Source organism: Molothrus ater, chromosome 6, assembly GCF_012460135.2.
Source record: "Molothrus ater isolate BHLD 08-10-18 breed brown headed cowbird chromosome 6, BPBGC_Mater_1.1, whole genome shotgun sequence".
Classification (NCBI taxonomy): Eukaryota; Metazoa; Chordata; class Aves; order Passeriformes; family Icteridae; genus Molothrus; species Molothrus ater.
Window position 1 is genome coordinate 23,704,279 of NC_050483.2, and position 21,234 is coordinate 23,725,512.

The 21,234-nt window shown below is 47.1% G+C and overlaps 2 protein-coding genes across 4 annotated transcripts in view; one reads left to right on the forward strand and one right to left on the reverse strand.

Moving 5' to 3' along the window:
* The first annotated feature begins 5,834 nt into the window (after positions 1 to 5,834).
* On the forward strand, positions 5,835 to 15,119 carry ARFGAP2 (ADP ribosylation factor GTPase activating protein 2). Of its 3 annotated transcripts, XM_036384671.2 has the most exons (17): positions 5,835 to 5,952; positions 6,196 to 6,314; positions 7,210 to 7,282; positions 7,788 to 7,919; positions 8,009 to 8,089; positions 8,895 to 8,997; positions 9,581 to 9,637; positions 10,187 to 10,231; positions 11,322 to 11,374; positions 11,714 to 11,850; positions 12,399 to 12,530; positions 13,005 to 13,133; positions 13,213 to 13,341; positions 13,726 to 13,852; positions 13,970 to 14,060; positions 14,179 to 14,297; positions 14,721 to 15,119. In XM_036384671.2, the coding sequence occupies exons 1-17, from the start codon at positions 5,881 to 5,883 to the stop codon at positions 14,739 to 14,741; spliced, it is 1,620 nt and encodes a 539-aa protein (XP_036240564.1). In that variant the 5' UTR covers positions 5,835 to 5,880; the 3' UTR covers positions 14,742 to 15,119. The 3 variants fall into 3 exon arrangements, with proteins under 3 accessions (XP_036240564.1, XP_036240565.1, XP_036240567.1); XM_036384672.2 differs by lacking the exon at positions 10,187 to 10,231; XM_036384674.2 differs by lacking the exons at positions 5,835 to 5,952; positions 6,196 to 6,314 and having other exon boundaries at positions 7,213 to 7,295.
* Positions 15,120 to 16,038: 919 nt separating this feature from the next.
* CSTPP1 (centriolar satellite-associated tubulin polyglutamylase complex regulator 1) overlaps positions 16,039 to 21,234 on the reverse strand; it is a 79,773-nt gene continuing 74,577 nt past the window's right edge. The window contains exons 7-9 of the mRNA XM_036384696.2: positions 21,069 to 21,178; positions 17,952 to 18,015; positions 16,039 to 17,448 (exon numbers count right to left, since the gene is read on the reverse strand). Coding sequence (XP_036240589.1) covers positions 17,268 to 17,448; positions 17,952 to 18,015; positions 21,069 to 21,178 — 355 coding nt within the window. The 3' untranslated portion in view covers positions 16,039 to 17,267. The remainder of the gene's footprint in view (positions 17,449 to 17,951; positions 18,016 to 21,068; positions 21,179 to 21,234) is intronic.

Sequence of the window (21,234 nt, forward strand, 5' to 3'; positions counted from 1 at the left end):
GTGACCTGTTAGACAGTGGTGATTCCACTCTGAAAATCCTTTGTTTTCAAAAGAGCTTTCTCATTTTGCCTTGCTTATTACCTTGTCTTCTGGTCAGCTCTGCCTGCCTTTCTTTCATGGGTCAGTCTTCTGCCTAAGGCACACTCCCAATGCTTGTAGGGGCTGCAGGCAACTAGTCCCTGTACTAAAGGGATTCAGTTTATTTAGGAAACTCCTGAGTGGGGTGATCTGCAGGGAAGAGAGATTACACACCTACTGAAAATTTGGAAGAGTCATGTCTGACGGGTGGACAGCCCTGCTGGTTCTGACCTCAGGCAAGTTAGTGCCTGTGCTGTCAACTGCCCTTGAAAGAAGAGAGCTCAGGGTCTACTCATTTCTCAGTTTTTCACCTTGCTTCCATGTGGTGTGATGTGTATGTCTTCCATCACTTGAGTGATTGTCCCCTGCCAAACAGCCTGCTTCCAGCAGGGACACCTGTAACATCTCCAAACAGACCACCACAGCAAGATCTAAAACTAGTCCTCAGATCCAGGAAACCCCAGGCCACATCAGCTAGCATACCCCTACTTTGGGGCATATCTAAAGCTTCCCAGGTCCAAAGCACCTGCCAGGCCAGAGGTAATATTACCAAACATTTGCAAATCAACATTTAACTTTAATATTGGAAATGGAGTAACCAAAGCCTGAAGATACTCATGTATATACACACAGACATTCACTTAACAACTACTCAGGAGCAGCACACTCCTGTCCTGGCCCTACACTCCCATCACCCTTTCCATCAAACTGCAGCAGTTTTTCTGGCAGCCCAGCAAGGCTGTCTGGCACAGCAGAAAGGGACAGTCCTCTCTTCTCCCTTTCAAGACTTCGTAGCCCTTGCCTTACTTATTCAGCACTTGCACAAGCCCAAGATGAGCTCAGCAATGCAATGACAATCACTGTTTAAGCAGGGCTCAGTACACAACTCAACCCACAGCTGCCACTTCCCAGAGTGGGTGCAAGGGACAGCACGCGCAGCAGGAGCAGCCTTTTGGCTGCAGCACAACCCCAAATCAGGGCAAGCCATCCATGACTACACTTCTCACTATTACCCATCTGTTGTGTTCCTTAAATTATGTGTTCCTTCAACCTTTGCTGGCTTTTCTCCAAACCTCAACATTTGCAAGACTGCAGTAAAATTGTGTAAGTTGTGAACTTTATTCACTGTACACATACTGTATTAGCGCCTTCTCTTAGATCTTGCTAGAAGCATTGCATGGAGCCAGTGAGTGACATGACTGCCTGCCTTGGTGCTTTACTTTTTCCTAGGGAGGCAGCTACTAATTACACCCAGTCCAGCACACTGGCAGCCTGGTCAGCCACAACCCTCAGCCAGCTGCTTCCCTTGCATCAATCCAAGCGAATACATGGCAGGGCACTTAGCTGACTTGACAGAAACCTAACCTAACCCAAGGAAAAGCTTTCCATATGATCCCTGAAACCACAGATAATTAGGAGCATCCTCTTACACACTCTCCCTTTCAGCTGGGAAGGAGCATACCTGCTGAGAACCTGTCCCTTGTTGTAGTGAGAATGCTTTCTACTCAGTTTTCCTCTCCTCCATTTGTGGCTGTGTTTGCTCCTTCCACTACTGAAAATAGCCAGGCTGCCCTGAAACACTGAGCAGAGATTTCTTCCAGAGTTACTGGCTATCCCCAAGGGAAATCACATGGATTAGTTAGTGTCTGTGAACTGCTTAGTAAAAGAGGAGGAAAAAAAAATTTAAAAAATATATGTGTTAGGAATTGCTTCTTTGCCCAAGGCATCATTGTAGATTTCTGGTACTCCACCCAACATTGTGAACTACAGGAAACTACATCTCCCTATTACTTTTTGGGTAGTTTACTAAACTGGCCAGCTCCTTTCCCAAAACTTTTCATTCAACAAAAGTGTGAGAGGCCAATGGGTCTGAGTAGGAGAGGAGGACTCAGCCACCTCATGTCTCTCCTGCACAGTCCTATCACCCATGTTCTTTGCTGGGCAGTGAGAAAAGAGCAGGGTCCCTTTTTCCCCTCTACCACCCTGCTTTTGGACAGACTCACAGAGAAGCACTTCTTACCTTTGGCTCAGGCCTGAAAGTTCAGGGCATGTTTTATCCCTGTCACAGCACTTCCCTCCTGAATCTCTCCAGCTCTTCCACAGTAACCTCATGCCCTTAGATTACCAGACTCCTGTATTGAAAATGTGTCCCTGGTGGTATGGCAGACTCCCAAGATCATGCCTGGTCATCATCCTTTGCTTTCCTTTGCTGCCTTGGATAATGCTGGGAACTATCTTTTATTGGCAGAGGTGGATAACAGAAGAGGATCTCTGATTTGGAGGCTAAATCAGGGTCTGGTGTCACAGCAGTCAGGAGGAAAGAGGAAGATGTCATTGGGATGTAGATGGATAGGGAAGCTGAGAGCCAAAGAACAGGCTGCCAGCTTGGAGCTCAGAAATTCAGCACTAAAGCACATGAGATGCAAAAGAAACAGATGCAGGAAATAGCAAGAACAGTGCAGTGACAGCACTCATTCACAGGGAACAGTCAGCAGCAGGAGGCCTTTCCTGTACTGACAAAGGCAACAAAAAACTGATTTTTTCTCAGACCAGCAGCATGCTCTCCCTGCTGCTTTTATGCAAAACTGATGGACAGGATCAGCAGCCTTGCCAGGATCTGGAGTAACCAGCATGGGTTTGAAGGCCTGCAAGAGACCCTGCTGAGGTAGAGTAGCTGAAGCAACCTTGCTGTAGCAAGCATTCTGAGGGCACAATGCAGTGAACAGAAACCGTGCTTCCTCCATGGAGGAGAGGAGCTGGCACTGTATGTCCCCAGGTCTCCTGGCACAGACCAGCAGAGACAAAGTGTGACACTGACCTACACACTGACCTACTGGCCTCTGAGGCTGCTTGGCTCCTCCTGAGCATGTGCCATTTCTCTGTGTCATGATTTAACCCTGCATCCAAGCATCACACATCTCACGCCACCAACCCCACACCACTCACTGGGATGGTGAAGAGAACTGGAAAAAGATAAAATTGGTGGGTGGAGATAAGAACAGTTTAATAAATGACATAAAGTAAAATATAATAATAACAGGAAAAAAGGAATTAAACCCAAGAAAAACAAGTGATGCACAATACAATTGCTCATCGCCTGCTGACTGATGCCCATCCCATTCCCAAACACAAGAAAGAAACAAGCAGAGAAGGGGAGCAGCACCACATAACTGATGATGACAGGGCAGGAGCAAGCAACTCAGGTTGAGGCAGCTCCAGCCAACATGAACACAAACACTCCCAATGCACTCTCATCATGTGAACTTCCTCCTCTACACAAGATGCAGCTTACACAACCTGGCACCAGAGACTCCCTCTCGTGCCCTTGTGTAGCTTCACCAGTCAGGGCCCTGAATGCACTAACAGACCTTCACTGTCCAGAGCAGCCTCCCCTGCAGCTCTGCCCAAAGCCCCTGCCCATGGGGTTTGGGGAGGGTGTGTTTGCATTTAAGCTCAGCCCAGAGTTCCCAGGCCCTGTCTGAGCTACGTTAGAGCAGTAGTAGTCTCTGGCTGTGCTTTGTTGATCTTAACCTGTAGGCTGGTTCATCAGCCTGATCTCAGGCTTGCCTTGCCTTATGATCACAGACACACCTGGCAATCACTGGGCCTGATCCTGACCCAGTTTGACTTCAAGCTACCTCATCACCATGAGCTTGCCCAGCTATCTCAATTCTTGGTGAAATCCAGGCTATGCCAGGCCTGCCCAGCTCTCTGCGGTCAGGTACTGTGGGAATGGGCTATGCCCCATGAGGGCCCTGGCTGCTGGCCTCAGGAACAGCCCCTCACAGTTCTCCCTGTCCTGGTGTGCAGCCAGCCCTTACATCAGCTCTCCTGGTATGACTGCCAGGACAGCTGCACCATGAATGGCATCGGGGAACTCAACTTGTTTAAAAATAGCTGTGAGGAAAATGCTATCAGTTACTTTTACCTGCATTGCTTCCCCAGCACATGTGTGTGTAATCCCAGAAATGGCACATAGGCACCATTAAGGTAGTAGAATAAAAGCAACAGAAACCAGGGAGTACTGAAGACTGCTCCCAAGAATGAGCTCTGTCAGGCCAGATCAGGCTTCACTATCCAGCTCAGAAACTCATCTCAGAGCAGCTTCAATCAGATGTGTCAGCCAGAAGCCTCTCATCTTACTGCATGTGCCTACCATATCAGGTCTCACTGTGACCATACAGTTGGAGCTTTGCTGATTCCCAGAACACAAGACCCTGCTAAACCTGCAAGGTTTTTCTGCAGGGCTTTTTTTTCCCCTTAAAAACTCTGTTGCTCCTGATTGCATCTCTATGTCCCAATACTTTATGTATCTTCCTAAGACCAGGGGTCCTAGGTTCCCATTGCAAGGAATTCTATTGTCTACCTTAACATCTGTGGAAATGAGTGAAGAAAGCCTTTAAGTTTAAACTAAAAGTTGTCTTGTCCAGATATTAGTACATTTAAGAGTTTCTTTTAGTGACAAGATGGTGCTGCAGAGCAACCTCTTTTCAGAGGTAAAGAAATCCCAATGCACTCCATCTCTGTAGTACCATGCTACTGATTAACTTTTGTTGTTGTTCTCATCCTCCTGAACCTCTCATTGCTCTGCAGTCACTTTTTTTTTTTTTTTTGCTAAAACATGAAGTCGACTATATGCCATTGACTTCTAGCTCACAGCACAACCATATTTTTTCTATTTTTCTTACATTATAACTGAATGACTTTCTAGCCAATACCCTACTGTTTCTAGGCAGGTAACATAGCAGTATTAAGGGCCCTGACATAATTTTTGCTCTGAAGTAACAACTTCCCTACCTTGATTACTGGCTCATGATTCCTTGTTTACTGCATAGCCAAAGTAAGAGCTTCTTGAGATGTCGCCCCTGATTAAATCAGGGCTATGAAGATGGAAAAGAGTCTGAAGGGGAAGCCATACCAGGTGTGGATGAAGTCACTTGGTCTTTCAGCCTGGAGGAAACTGAAAGGACCTCATCTCTCATCGTGGTCTTCAATATCCTCAGGAGGGGAAGCGTAGGGGCAGGTAGTGATCTCTTCTCTTTAATGGCCACTATCAGGCCTAGAGTTGTCAGTGGAGATTTAGGTTTGATATTAGAAAAGAGTTCATCACCCAGAGGGTGTTTGGACACTGGAAACAGGCTGCCCAGGAAAGTGGTCACAGCACAAGCTTGGCGGAGCTCAAGAAGTGTTATGACAATGTTCTCAGGCACATGGCATGACTCTTAGGGATATCCTGTGCAGGGCCAGGAGTTGGACTCGGTGATCTATGTGGGTGCCTCCCAACTCAGGACATTCTGTGGTTCTGTAAATCATTTCCAAATCCCCGTTCGTTTGTGCCCGGTGCCCTGAGGCTGGCTGCTGGAGCAGGTGATGCTGTAAACGCTGCTCTGAGATGACCCACGGCAGGCAGGGCCCCATTGCTATTCTAAAGCTCCCTTCCCTTGGTCCGGGCCCGCAGCGGCCCCCAAAGCACAGTCCTGGGGCACAGCCAGCAGGGCTCCCCGGCAGCGCTGGGACTGCCGAAAGCGCTCCGAGCTCATGGGGCTCTCAGGGCGTGCAAAGCCCGATGTGCGCAGAGCGATACCATGACCCCCACGAGGCGTGCAGCCGGCGCAGAGGCCGGGGTGATCTGGAGCTGGCGCTGCCCCACATCCTGGGAAGGAGGGACCGCGCTCTCTTCTCGCCCTTCACATCCACGGACGCGGCGGGGGGGGCCGGCCCAGCACGGCTCTACCGCGGCCGCGGCGCCAATTGGGCCCGGCCAGCTGCCGTACTCGCGGGGGTGTCTGGGAAGGAGAGATCATGGCGGCGGAGCCGAGCAAGACGGAGATCCAGACCCTCTTCAAGCGCCTTCGGGCAGCGCCGGCCAACAAGGTAGCGGGGAGTGGCCGGGGTCCGCCGGATTGTCTGTGCCGGGCTATTGCTCTGCGGCCGCGGACTGCGCTCCGACTGGGCCCCGGTGGGCTCCGGGCCGCGCTGCGGCGGCTGTTAGGGCGGCCGGGCAGGGGCCCTTGGGGAGCGCCTGGGCAGAGCGGCCGGGGCCGCCGAGCTGTGCAGGGGGTGGCGGAGCGGCAGAGCAGTCGCTTCAACCTGGCTGTCCCTCTGCCTTCGCTTTAGTCGTGTTTCGACTGCGGCGCCAAGAACCCGAGCTGGGCCAGTATCACCTACGGGGTCTTCCTGTGCATCGACTGCTCCGGCGTCCACAGGTCCCTAGGCGTACACCTCAGCTTCATCAGGTGCGTGGGGAGCGGTACCGCCGGCACGCCTGGAGCAGCCGCCCCGCCTCGGGTGGGGGTACGGAGGGATCGGGAGGGGAAGCATTATCGCGGAGCCATCACCTCGGGGGTTACGAGGCTTGCTCGCGGGAGGTTCTGGGTCACTCAGCACTTCCAAAATGGAGTTTCCAAAGCACCTCAAGTGGAACCTCGACATGTTGCTTTCGCTAACCTTGCAGAAACGCTATTTGGACTTGGCATTTTAGGAAGAGAGACGAGAGCGGTGCATGAATCTCGCCAGTAAGGCAGCAGTGTGGTGTACATAATTTTTCGTAATGCTGAGCAAGGCAAACGGAGGAATATTGTTTAATCTTTTTGGTATCAGCCTAATGGGGAAGACGGTGTTGGCTTTTCAGCCTACTTCTTGTTTTCAGTACTTGTAAAAATTAGCATTTTAAGTTAAGAGAACTGTGACCTTTACTTGTTAGGAGAGAAGTTGAGTAACTGGTATGAGACACTCTGTGTCCCTTAGCTTTACTTGGACGTAGTCTCGGTTGCTTTGTCACGTGTTTTGGCCTAACCTGACGGACGGGCTGAATATGAGTCTCTCGTGTTGTGGCGAGATCACATGTAGAATGAAAGTTCTTGGCTGTGCTTTCCTAGCTCAAGCTCTGCCCTCTAAACAAGCAGTACAAGGGAGAGATCCTCAAAATTTAGATAAAAGCTGGTCTTTTTTCTCACTTAAAAGTTGAAATTAATTTTTTAGAGGAGCAAAGAAATTCCCGAGATGTTCTTTCCACCTTTGCCTCCTGCACTTTGGAATAGTGGTGAGATATCTCACCATTTTAGGCCAGAGCTCAGTTTTGCATTTGGTTTGCCTGGTCTTTATTAATAGAAATAATTGGTTCTCACACAGGTCCACAGAGTTGGATTCTAACTGGAACTGGTTCCAGCTGAGGTGTATGCAAGTGGGCAGTAATGCCAACGCGGTGAGGAGCCTCTGTAGGCATTTTGCTTGCTTTCCCTCTTGCTAATCCACATCCTCTGTTTCTCGGTTTTTTTTTTTCCTTTGTATGGCTTTCTTGGTACCAGTCTGACCTGAAATGTGTAATGGAGGGGGGAATTTGTCAAGTGTGCGTGGACATCAGACTGGGACCTTTGCATGTGTTGTTTTCAGATTTCTCATTTTTTTGCACCTCATTTAAATGAGAGGCATAGCCTTCTTAAATGATAGAAGTTAACAACACTGATCAGTTTGAAAGCTCATGCTCAGCTTTGTGACTCAGAATCATCTCTGTAGAGAAGGAGGATGATTTTCATATGCCCCTGGAGTGAGATTTCTTGTAGAAAGCTGATCAATGAATGGTTAGTTTATGCTGTGTTCTCAGATTTTCATCCTCTGTCTCTGGGAAGTTTTCTTTTTCTGTTGAGTTTGTCTAGTGCTTGCTTGAGTATGATCTAGCAGTCAGAGACTGAATATTCCTCTCTTTTCAGACTGCTTTCTTCCGCCAGCACGGCTGTACCACCACAGATGCCAATGCTAAATATAACAGTCGAGCTGCCCAGATGTACAGGGAGAAGATCCGGCAGCTGGCAAGTGCTGCCATGGCCAAGTACGGCACTGAGGTAGGTCTGAGAGCTCTGGAGTGCTAGATGGGTAGTGCTGGATGCTGAGTCTTGGAGGATACCTTCTTTTTACCCTCTCCTCTCTTCAGCTGCTTATAGATGGACTGAGTGGAGCCCCTGGGCACTCCCCTGAGAAGAGTGATGCTGATTTCTTCATGGAGCACACACAGGTGAGAAGAGCTGGCTAAACCAGGCAGCCTTAATAGCTCTCCAATAGCCAGCTGTTCAACCAGGAGCAGTCCCACTTAGCTTGGAAAACTCTAAATTGTATAATTAATCAGTAGTAATGTGGAGGAAGTCAGATTCAGTCATCTGCCTGGGACATAGTCACAGATCTGAACAGTCCCTGTAATATCCATCCATGTCCTTTGTTTTTGAGACCATCTTTAGTTTCAAGAACTCAAAGCTACCACCTATGCCCTGGAAGATGCTTTGTGTGCTTTGTTAATGCTTACTTTCTTTGTACAGTTAAAGCAAGGACTAGCAAAGCTATTACTTTGAACTTCTGGTTTAAAAGAAACTTTTCAGTGCACAGACCCTGGTAAACTGGATTTGGGCAATTGCACCATGCCAGGCAGACTTTCTCAGGTAATGCCGGAATTGGCTGTATGGCAAATAGAGACAGTGGAAGTGGAGCTGAACTTTTTCCAGGAAAACTCATTCACATGTTCTCCCAGATTTAAACTTGTTTCCTTTCACCTGGGAAGTCCACACATTAGCCAGCTTGTCAAATGATTCTGTCATTCCTCCTGGCCTTACATTCAGCTTAGCTTCCTTTTTGTTGTTTTCATTTTTGTCCCTGCTAAGGGAATGTGGACTTGTCCATATGTTATGTTCAAGGAAGGCATAGTCTGAAGTTTGGAATAAGTTTCCTTTGGCCTAAAATTGAGTACAGGTCACTAAACCTGTAGTAAATTCAGGATTGTTTGGTTCATTCATCTTCTGGAAGTAACTAGAATGAGTATCTCCTTGCAGTCTTCCAGTACCTGGGATGTAGCAGATGCTAGCCAGAATCCTGCAGAGTCTTCTCCAGAGATGGAAAAAGCAGCAAAGTCACCAGAAGGCAGTGAAGTTTCGAGTGAGTTCTTTACTGAATAATTTTTCCAAGAACCTGTCTTCATTTCCAGGAGAATACAGTTCTGTACCACTGTTGGAAGGGCTGAACTTATCCTTTGGTTCAGGCCTGAAGGAGTGGAAGTTCTACACACTCTTATGATGTTTAGTTAAATTAGTGGAGACTTCTAAAAACACTACTCCGTTTGGGCTCAGTTCCCTGCTTTCAGATGTTATTTGTCTAAACATTCTTCTCTACCTCTTGAATTTGTTGGGTCTGAAAATGACATAGGACTGAAAAATTTCTAGGGTGAAGGACAAGGAAACCAAGAACCTGGGGGCATAGCTGTAATTTGTAACAGCTTTGTATATTTCCCTGCAGAGTGTTTGCTTTCTTGTACTGTGTTAAGAACACTGCAGAAGGAATAATTTGCTCTGTGGAGACATAAAGTTGTTTTGCTTGGGAAATTGCATATTTCAAGCTGTAACTGGATTTATACGTGGGGGCAGAGGAGCTAGGAGAGATGTATTGCAGCTGTGAACATACTGGAAAGAAAAGGGTTGAGAATCAATCTGCTGAATGTTCTCTTCTGGTTTTGTGCCCACAGATCCCAGCCAAGGTCCATCTATTGACTTGTTGAGCACATCTCCTAAGGCTCCTCTAGGTAAGACTCTTCACTCTCAGATCAGTCTTGCTCTTATACCCACTGCTCAGTAGTAAGCTCAGTGAAGTTGGAAACAATGAGCCAGTTTCCAGAATGCCTAAACAAGCTTATCTCCCTGTTGAGCCAGTACTTAGGATGTTCCTGAAGCCCAAAACCAAGTCACAGTTTTCTGGAGGTTTCTTCCTCGTTTGGATAATTGAGTTCAAAGCTGTTGCTTTCCCAAAAGTATGTTTTCCTGGTTTTGAGCTTTGGACAAAACTTGCCACTTGCATATCTAGGACTTGGGTGATCAGGGCCACGTGGCTGGTTTTTTTTTATTTGTTTCCCCACAGAACCTTTGGAGGCAAATGAATTTTTAGTTTTCAGAATAATAGGGATTTGTATCTAATTCTCCCCTGCCATTACTATCCTGGCTGCACACAGAAGATCTAGCTGGAGCTTCTTCCCTTATTGAGAGCATGCTCCTAGCCCACAGTGGGTTCATTCTGGGTGGAAAGCCTGTGTCCTCAAGTGTCTGTTCATTCCCCATGTTTTACGTCTCTTCCTCAGACATGTCCGTGTATCTGTCAACACAAGGGGCCGCTCCTGCTGGAGGTAACTGGCTAACAGCTGGCCTGCGCTGGCTGCTTGTGACAACTCTGCTTGCCCCTCCTGAGATTCTGCCTTCAATTCTAACTTTAGCTTCCTGTACTTAGAGAGAGAGAACAAGACAAAGCTTATATTGTTGTACTGAGATCTAAACCAGATATGTCGTATCTGTAAAGAGACTGTATTAACATTTCTGTTAAATGTTTCCTGAAATATAAAAATCTCCAAACGTAAACCCAAACAACCTCGATTCAAGTGTTAGGAACAGGAAGTGGAAAACAGTTTCAGATAGTGTGAATGTTTTGAATCGCCTTTTTTAAAAAGACTTATCATAAGACTAGAAAAGGTAAGAGAAAATGTGTCAAGAATAACTTATGGGCTAACAAAAGTCATGTGGCTGTAGAAAGTCAGGAGACACACACACACTCACACAAAATAAAAGCCCAAAAAGGGCAGTAAAAGATTTTGGACTTACCTATAGGAAGCTGGAAAATGCTTTGGGCAGTCCCTCTCTGCTTTGTTCTTAGACTTCCCCAGACATCTGCTGCTTGGCTGGCCCTTATCTGGTTTTACAAGTGTGGCATGCCCTCAAGAGTGACAAGTGCAAGGTGTTGGGGAACCTGTTGCTTTTACAGCTTGCTGCACTTTAGGTCCATTTGTTTTTGTATGTTCATGTAAACACAACTTGAGAGTTCTTGCTGCTTTGTCCCTAAGGCATTGGTGAGACTCTGACCTTCACATGCCTCTGAAGCTGCATTTTCTTGAATTTGTGTATGAGATAAACCTAGTCTTTCTCGAACTACCCTGGTACCTGCTGCATAACACTCAGAGGAGATATTCACAGTTCTTAATTCAATTATAAGTTGCTCCAGAAATGGACATGCTTCTTTAGGCTACCAGCCTGCAACTGGTGGAGCTTCTACGTGCAACTTTCTTACCTGGGTGAAATCACCCAGGCTTTTGATGTGAAGATGCATGGTGTGCCCTGGACGCTACTGCAGCTGGACTGTGGTGGATGTTCATGTGGGTTGCTGTCTAATTTTGGTCTCTTAAATTAATTCCCATCTGCTTATTTGCTACTTCCCTCCTTTTGCAGAACTTAAATCCTCCCTCATTGGAAAGAAGAAGCCGGGAGCTGCCAAGAAAGGGGTATGTCTGAGCTCTTTTATGGAGGGGAGGTAAAGCATGTCTTGCATTTCTGCTGTCCTTTCCCTGATTCTTGCTTTCTGCTTAACAAAGCCGTAGAGATCTGCTTTGGGGAAAGGAGACCTTAAGCAGCCTGTATATTACTGTAAAAAAAATTATCATTACTGGTTGTGGTCTGAAGCATATGAGGTTATCTCTAAGTGCTGGCCACTGATGGATTAACTCTTGGATGACAGGGAGACTGAAGGCCTCACTGGTGCAGCAAGAAGTAGGATTCAGGTTTTCTTCTACAATGAACAATCTAGGATGAAGAATTCACAGGATTTTGTTCTTGTTTTTAAGCTGGGTGCAAAAAAAGGTCTTGGAGCCCAGAAAGTCAGCAGCCAGAGCTTCAGTGAGATTGAGCGGCAAGCCCAGGTGGCAGAACAGCTGAGGGAGCAGCAGGCAGCGGAGTCCAGGAAACAAGCCGAGGAGTCGATGTAAGTGCCCTGTTTGGGATGGGTACCTTGCATACCTAAGGCAGAAGTAGTGTGAGGTTAATGCTGTTCACCCCAGGACCACCAAATGTGACTACAGAACATACTGCATGAGAGGAAGAGCAGTAGCTGTATGCTAGTATGGCCCTTGCAGCAGGGCACAGGTTATACTGCTGTATTTTATTCAAATTAGCATTCCTGGAAGAGCGTAGGGAGCAGATACTTGTGTATTGTGTGTTTCCATTCACCTTTGGATGGGACTGAAAATGCCAAAGGCTGAACTGGATGGATCATTCTGGATGCAGGGGTGGGGAGAAGACAGACACTGTGATGCTTACAGTAAGGAAATCATGGTTAGCCAAAGAAGACTTGAATCCCAGCGGAGGAGATGGTAAAACGAGCAATAGCTTTTGTTCAAGGATTTTTGGCTGAGCTGCTGTGAAAAGTGGCTGTTTTGAAAAGTGGTTGGGGTTATTTAACCATTGTTCTTCTACAACACGGGCAGCAAGGGAGGGTAATGAGCTGGCACCCACCATGGCTCTTTCCCTTAGAGTCACCTCAATGCGACTGGCTTATCAGGAACTGCAGATTGATCGCAAGAAGGAAGAGAAGAAACTCCAGAACCTCGAAGGGAAGAAACGTGAACAAGCAGAGAGGCTGGGCATGGGATTGGTATCCAGAAGGTACTTGGCTGTAGATGGTATAGTATAGACAGGTGTCTTGAAAGTACCCTGCTCTGGAAAAGTTTCTTGAAGTCAGTAGTTTGCTCTTGTAATAGATAAGGAGATGAGTTAAAGTGCTCATATGCTGTTCTCTGAAAAGGCTTTGGGCCCCAGAAGGAATAGAGAATCAGTTCAAAGGTTCTAGTTCTCATTTGAGCTTTTCCACAGATATGTGTGGCCTGTCAGTGTCTAGCACTAGAGCCCTGCTACTTGACAGGTGCCCCCCTGCAGGATCCTTCCTTGAAGAAGGTAGCTCAAGACTTCTGAAGGAGCATAGATAAGTGGTGAAGGGGGCTGACATCCCCCAATTCTCTTTCAAAACTTATATTACCTGCCCTGCCTGTGAAGGCCAGATTCAGTTTTGAGGCAGACTGGTTGTAGGGACTAGATGCTGTCAGACCCATCAGCCCTGACTCTGCCTGTTTGTTGTGCTAGTTCTGTTTCACACTCGGTGATGTCTGAGATGCAAGTAATTGAACAAGAGACGCCGCTGGTAGCAAAATCTTCCCGTTCCCAATTGGACTTGTTTGAAGATGGTGGTAGCTTCACATCCGGACCCCCCAAGTAAGACTTAGATTTAGTGTAGTCTTTGCTTATTCCTGAATTTTATGTCTGGCATAAATTACCTATTTTTGGTACCTAGGTACAAATACAGTCCCTTCTCATTCGAAGATGCATTTGGCTCACGATGGGAAACGGACTCTTCATGGGGTATGGACAAAGAGGAGGAACCAGAGGTGACCGTTTCCAGCATTCGGCCAGTCTCAGAGAGGTAAAGTGCTTGCCACTGCTAGTGTACCTTGTGCCCTTGTGTAGGGAACAGAGGATAAGTGTGGGAGCTGTGGCATAGATGCTGCTGTAGCAGGAGCCTCCTGCTGTAGAAAATGACTTGCAGAGGCACAGACAAGCCCAAGAAAAAAGGCCTCGAGTGAAAGGTCCTCGGACACTTCTTTGCCTGTCATGTCTGTAAGTTTACACAGCTTTGTGGTCGTTGAGTGCTGAGACACCCCCCTGAAATGGGGAGAGGAGAGCCCCAGTGCAACTAATACTTAAGGATGACTTGCTTTCCTTTGGTTAGATGAGGTCTGAGACAGAAGTCTTGATTCTTTACTGTGTTGGTGAGCTTAATATGAGATGTCTCCTTTTGTTTCCTCAGACCCACCAGTAGGCGGGAGATTGAGAACAGGCCATCCATGGTGGAATCCAATGAAGCTCGGCAGAAGTTTGCTGGGGCTAAAGCTATCTCTTCAGATATGTTTTTCGGGCGGGAGGCAGATGCTGAGGTAGATGCATTCCACAGTGCTTACACTGGTACAGCTCTGGCTTAACCTCCTCCTGTTTGCACAGGTCCTACTTTGTTCTCTTCCTATACAACATTTTTGTTTTGTTTTCTGCTGCAGTATGAAGCCAGATCCCGACTGCAGCAGCTCTCAGGCAGCAGTGCCATCAGCTCCGCAGACCTGTTTGGAGAGGCTGACAATGTGCACTCAGGTTTGTTAGCACTCAGTGGGTTGAGGAAGGGGGCAGCTTTGGAAGACCTAAACTGGAGGGGATCAGGGTGCTTTCTGGAGCTGAGGGACTCTGGGCTAAGTCCTCCTGATTCTTGTAGGTGGTGTGTCTATTGGAAATGTCCTGCCTGCAGCTGACATTGCACAATTCAAGCAAGGAGTGAAATCAGTTGCTGGCAAGATGGCTGTCCTGGCCAATGGGGTGATGAACTCCCTTCAGGTGAGTTTACATTATGGCAACTTGAGAAAGGCTGTTGTCATGTTCAGGGGCTTTCACCATAACCTGCTTCCATTGGAATTATCACTATCTTCTCAAATTATATGGGAAGTCCCAGGAAGACACCTGTCTTTTGTAGCTGTTGACTGCTGTACAATAGCTGAGCAATTGCAGGGGCCAGTGAACTTGGCAAGCCTTACCCTCCTGCTGCACAGGACACCTTGTCATGTCAGATACACCTTCTCGCACAAATTCCAGGCAGAATTCTAGAAGTCAAGGTCATTTTACCTTCTGCGTTTGTACGGTGTCCTGTCTAAATAACCTCACACTGCATTAAAATACCAAACCCCCCAGTTTCTTGTTATCTGTCTCTGGATTTTGCACAAAGGTGTTGTAGCAAGGTGTCTCTGTCTGTTTCCTCCCTAGGATCGTTACGGTTCATATTGATGACCCAGGGACTGCAAGGGGAAGCCAGCAAGAGGCACTGATGCCACCTTTGCCTGGAGTAAACTCCACAGGATTGTCTTATTTGTCTGGGTTGGGTGGGGAGGGGAGAAGGTAAGCGGAGGGGGTCAGGACATGGCTGTGCCCAGGATGCTTTCTAATATCTCTGGATTCCACTCTATTAAAATCCAATGTGCCCTCATACCCACTGCTATCTACTAGCCAGTGGAGACAGGCCTTCTTACAGGGTTAACGTCATTGCTGTAAAAGATATGACACGAACTCCTGGGCTGCCCTCATCAATGCTCCTGTCCTTCTTTGGCCCATACCTTAGCTCACCAAGTGACAGAGAAAAGGGGAATGCTATTTTTCTGAACATCATATGACATGACTGTTTTTTGTTCTGATCACTGCTCCCAATCCATGGTGCTGTGGAGTCCACTGTATTTGCAGGGTTTGCCTTTTGCTGTGATCTGGTCCTTTTTACTGTCTTCTAAACCAACATATATGAATGCGGGGAAAAAAAATCAAAGAATATTTTTTTAGCTTCTAACTACATCATCAGCAAAAAAGGCCCAGGTAAAGAAGTAAAGAAATTCACTGGATCCCTGGTTTATTTTGTTGCCCAGCTTCGGATCAGATCAAAGTACTGAGCCTCTGACTTAAGCATGAGATGCAGCAGTGAGGACGTTCCATCCTGTTCAGTTTAGTCTCTGGTTTTAACAAGAGTGCTTTTCTCTTCCTTGAACTATGGTGTTGAGGACTAGATAGTAAGAAGGGTGGGAAAGGGCTTGTTACACACTGTTAGCAAAAGAGAGGCTGGGGCTGTTTGTTCTGGAGCCTTCTGTCTGCGACTGGGAAGAGGCTGGCATGGGTTTCACCTCTCCTGTCCAGTTGAGGGGCTGCAGCAGCTACTCAGCTACTCTGTGCTGATGTTTCATTTTGGTGGGGCATGAGGGGGGGGGGTAAGGGTTGGGTCTTCCTGACCCAGTTGTGGCAATGTCACAATACGCACAGCAGGCTGGGGCTGCAGGGAGCAGCGGTGTGGCTGCCCTATGGCTGCAGGGTGTGGTGGCAGTCCAGGCACTCAGGGGTTGGGCGGCACCTTCCCCGGCCGAGGGGCGGGGTTCCTGGGGCCTTGGAAGATGCCGGGGCCTTCCACTGGTCCTGCCCACCTGATACCCTCCCGCCCCTGAGGAGGGGCTGGGGCAGCCCAGAAGACCCAAGACATAGCAGAGGCCTGACACAGCGTGCTTTATTGCCAGGCTGTCACAGCCACTCACCAAGCTGGGACAGAATGCACAGAGAATAAATAATTTAATTTACAATAAATAAATTACCCTGCTACAAGCTTTGGGTTACCAGCCCTGGTGGCCTGTCCTGTAGCACTTTATGACCAGGAGGAGCAAGGAGGCTCCCAAAGAAGCATGAGAAACTGAAGTTCCCCCCAAAATAACGAGTCTATGCAAGCTGGGGTGCAGGAGCTGGGCTAGACAAAGCGTTTGGGTCTGTGGAGGTTTAGACTGCTGAGTTGGTTGCCATTAATGCAATGTGATGCTACTTCTTATTGTAGTTTTAAGGGCTACACTGCTGCTCCAACAATACCAATATTTACAAAAAAACCCAGCTTTATCTCATTTGATGACTGCTTCCTTTTCCCTTAGTGCTTCTGCCCACCTAGCCCCAGTAGGTGCTCTATATGCTTGCAAGCCATACGACCTGTGGCCAAGGAATTTAACAACCCTATCCCTCTTCTCCAAATCCTCTGAAATTCACTTTTCCAAATGACCATAATATGCTGTTAGAGGGATGGGGAGACTTCACAGAAGGGCACTTAGTAGAGCAGCGGAGCCAGACAGCACCATGCAGTACTTACTGCAATCTAGCTTATTTGCTGTATTTGCTTTGGCAAGTCTTGGACACATGGAGGAGAAAGCACAAAGCAGAGACAGGTAGCATGGCAATATCTAAGCGTCCCTTTTTTAGGAACTTCAGGAATTTCCTTACCTTTGATCATATGCAGATGCAGCTTTACTGGGAATAATAATGGAACAGAAGTGCAGAGCTGCTGCTGGCGATTTAACCATTCTGTTATCTGGGCCAACATCTGAGCAGAGCTACACAACAGATCACTGGCAAGCGGCCTGTACTAGCACTCCCGCGGCTTCAGCACCTGCTGAACTGCGCAAGTGGGAGGGAGCGCCCCGGTGAGAGCATACCCGGCTGGTTCCAAGCGGTGGCAGAGCTGGCGGCTGCTGGCTTGTCTTGCCTGCCAGCAGGGGGAAGCATAACTGTAGCTGTAAATGGCTTCTGCAGAGGCACTATTCCTGCACGGATTTGGAGCTAAGAAAAAGGCAAGTTGTTCCTGGGAAGAGATGGGTGAACCCAGCACTGGGGATTAGCACAGCAACACACACTGCTGATATAGACAGAACCCATTGTTAGAGCAGATGCTCTGGGAGGAGGTGCTGTTCCTCCAGTGGATTCTGGAGAAGCCCAAGATGGGAATGGTCCCCACCCTCAAAACCTTCAATTTTCAGAGGAGTCTGTCTCTTCATTGGAGCCTTCACTCTCAGCATCCATTTTTCGACGATGGTGTAGAGGTTTCCAAGGTGAGTTAATCCTGGGTGAATTACGAGCTGGCATATTTGCTGTGTCTGCACTGGAGCTGGCAGGACCAGAGACAGAAAGCCCTGAAACCTGAGCTACCCTGAAAGAGAAAAGAAATATGCTAAGCAGCATGTTGCAAAAACTTCTACTGCAGCACTCTTGGAGTGAACTCTGTGAGAAAGACTTAAAACTAGCACAGGGATGGAAAGATGTTCACAACATAGAGGGGGAATACATTGTACCTCCCAGACTCACTATGTGAATCTTCTATTTAAACATATCTTCTGGGCTGATCTTGTTCCTTCCAACACTCCTACTTTTCACCATCCAAACAAAATTTCCCTATTCATTAGAGAATGCTGCTTCCTCTAGATCCCTCTTTGAGTCACACTCTTCCCCTCTGCTTTTGAAGACTTTTTGTAAGGATTTTGTTAATTGCATTGAGGCACCACAAAGAAAGAAGCTCTTCCTGTTCAGGTTGCTCTTTTAGCTCTATTGTTTTGTAGTAGAGCAGAGGAATAAGACAGTACTTTATTCCACTCTTCTTTAGCATGCTACCTTTAATCTGTTGCTTTACCTCCTAGTTTAGGCAATTCCACTTACAATTTCTCAATTTCCTGATCCATGGCAGGGTCCTGAAACAAGTCTCCTTTATCTGGCAGAGCCCCTGGGGGGAAAAAAAAACCCAATGAAAGTATCAGCAGAGTTAGGCTATTGATTCTTCAAGAAAAATGTTCAAGCCATAGCAGCATCCAAAATCTGGCCTGCAAGACAGAAAACACTTTTTTCCTTATACCTCTTAGAGAAATGGCCGCAATGTTGAGGATCATAGACAGATAAAGAATGATGATCCATTTGCTGTGTCTTTCATACATGCTATAGCTGAGCTCAGACTAAACTGGAGGCAGCCTCAGTAGGCCACTGCCTACAGCCCTGAGGATTGGCAGTTTTCATTCACTGTACAAAATGAGAGTACTGACTGTCAGGGAGGTGCAGTCTACCAACTTTGGGCCTTTGTTCATTGCCCAGTGTAGTCACCAATACCAGATGTAATAGATGTGGTTTTAGTGCCACAGCCTGAAACATGCACTATACCACCCAAGGTTATTTATGTTTTTGTGCCACCTGCCTTTCTTGTGGCCTCCTGGTCTTGGGGATCAAAACACTCCACAGATTTAAGGCTTTTGCTTTCCTTGCAACTCGGGAAGTCAGGCCTGACTCTTGCACATTGCCTACAGGAGTTAAATGTGGATGAACTGTGCTCTAGCATTACTTGAGGGTGTGAGCATGAAAGTCTGGGCCAGTGCTTGGGTACCCTCTCAGTGTAAGATCAACGTGTTCATGCTTCTTTTCACTTTAGAAACCCTACTCCAGACGAAGGACATGATATAGTTTAGGACTGGAACAGCTGATTGATAATCCTTGCTCTTCTCTGAAAATACTGGGACCTTAGCAGAGCCAGAAGGGAAGATGGGGCTCTTAGGAAAGCCCTCCTTCCTAATTCCTGAACAAACTCCGCCTTGTATAGGGGTCATGGGAGAGTGTGATCAGCCAGCACAGAAATTACAGAGAACAGCACAGAGATTGCCTACCAGAGCCTGGAGAGTACCACTGCACACCAGGGCAAAAAAATCTATTTGATAATCTATACCCAGTACAGTGAGGAATGCTCTTTCTAAGGTTTTTCAGGAGACTTGGGTGCTACACTCAATACCTTTGGGAAGGGGCTTTGAATTCCTCATGGAAACACAAATACGTTTGCTGGCTCTGATACCTTGCTCATGCAGGAGAGGCTGGAGAGCCACCTGTCCCACAGAGGCAGGCTGGCAGCAGTCATCAAAAATGTAGCAATGAGTGCCTGAAAGCTAAAGTTCAGACCAGAACTAATTCCCCCATTTATTTGGGTTTTGATCTACTCCTCCTGTAAATGAACTGCAAAACAGTGTCAGGAGATCCAAGGAAGTGTCCCAGTCTGCTTCTTTTTGTGTGCTCAATTAAAAGAATAAATGATTAAAGCTTATTTCTGTAGTTGCACAGTGATGTCTTTAGGGCACAGGATTTACTTGGGAGAATTGATAAATGGCACTTGAAGAATTCACAAATCAACATTGACAGGAGATACACAGCAGATTCCAGTCTGCCTGGCACACTCAATGGAACTGTCCCAGCCTGAGCAAGCTGCTTTAATCTCTATCTCTGTTCCTCAAGAGGAGCTGCTGGCTTTGTGAGACCAAAACCTCCTCTGCCTGAAACTGCTCTCGCTGAAGGGTTGTGGGCAGCTTGTGATCCCGTACAGACCAAAGTCTATTGAAATCACCCTTCAGGAGAGATTAAAAGACACTAGGAAAAGAATCCTCCTTTCCTTGCCAAAAACGCTAGCACCTGTCAGACTTGTGGTTGCTGCCCCTCCTCTGAGAGAGGCCTCAGCAGGAGTCTGGCAGAGGGCCAGAGGACAGGCCTACATTAATGGAAACGAAAACCCACTCACTTTGTAGATGGCACAATGGAGGCTGTGGGCAGGATTTTTTATTTTCATCTGTTTTCTTTATGATTGACTAGAAGTGGATTTCATAGGGCAAAGGAAAAAAAGATTTTGCTTGCTGCCATCCAGGCATCACCTTCCTCCCAGTGAATACACTGCTTTCTAAGCCTGTTTTCAGAGGGGATTGCAGGGGTGTATTCATGCACCTTTGATATATAATCTGCCCTGCCCCAGAGGAACATGAGCAGTTTAAATGGTTTGCTGTAAGAAGGGGTTCAGCCAGGGAAGACACTTTTACTGTAGTATGGCACACACCTGAGCAAAAGAAGCAGCCCTTAGGCAAGGTACACCTTTTCATTGAGTTTTGTCTTTGCAATTAGGGACTGGCAGATACTCAGGCCCAGAAGAAGAGGAAGGGGACACTTACCCAAAGACAGACAGAGTCATCTACCCTTAATGGCCAGGTGATGGCCATTTTGTTGAATGAAGATGAGTGTTTGGGAACACCCCCACACACAGCCCTCCCTTCCTGCTCCTGCCATTTAAATTTATCTCCTGGATACAGTCTTGTCAAACAGAAAAGCCATTTCTGTTCCTCTTTGTAGGAGGAGGAAGAGCACAAGCAAGGCATATGGGGGAAATATGAAACTGTGGGTGAATTATGGATGGATTACATACTGTCCTTGGCCAATGTAACACTGCTTCCCTGCTCCAAGCCAGCACAACATAGACACAAGCAGTGAGATGCTGGTTGGTAATCCCTGTGGTTCCCACAGCAGCGTGGTACAGATTTTTGTAGCAGTTTATGTTTTATGATCAGATTTTCAACACGCCACAAGTAGCTACTAGCAAGATCACACCGCCTTGAGGGAAGATGGGGAAGAGCTGGGAAAGACTGGGCTTTTAGTCTTTTAGCCAAGGAGGCACCAGAGGTTTTCCATCAGGTGTGCTCTCTTTCCTTATAGATGAGAGCAGCCATTTAAAATCTGCACGAGCACAAAGGGCTAAAACATAGAATGGCACCTCAACTCAGTAGGCCTTGAGGAAGCTCCAAAGCTTCAGGCAGACAGTAAGGCACAGTGTTATGTTTTTAAAGTTAATCCAGCAACAAAAATATTAAAAACTTCCCCTCACTCTCTTCCTGACAGTGTAAAATATGGGTTATAATTACAAATGAAATTCCACAGAAATACAAAATGACTGAAAATCTAGAGCTGTGTCATTTAGAGAAGTCTTACCTAGGGCTCGATTGATGCCCTGATCCTTTGCAAGAGCCATAAGGAATCCATAGAAGGTCATTCTCTGCACACTACTCAGCATTTCCTTCACAAGAGCAGAAGGTGGGCAGCTAGGAAAAGAGAAACAGAGATCATCTTGTCTTCTAAATTATAATCTTTTTTTTTC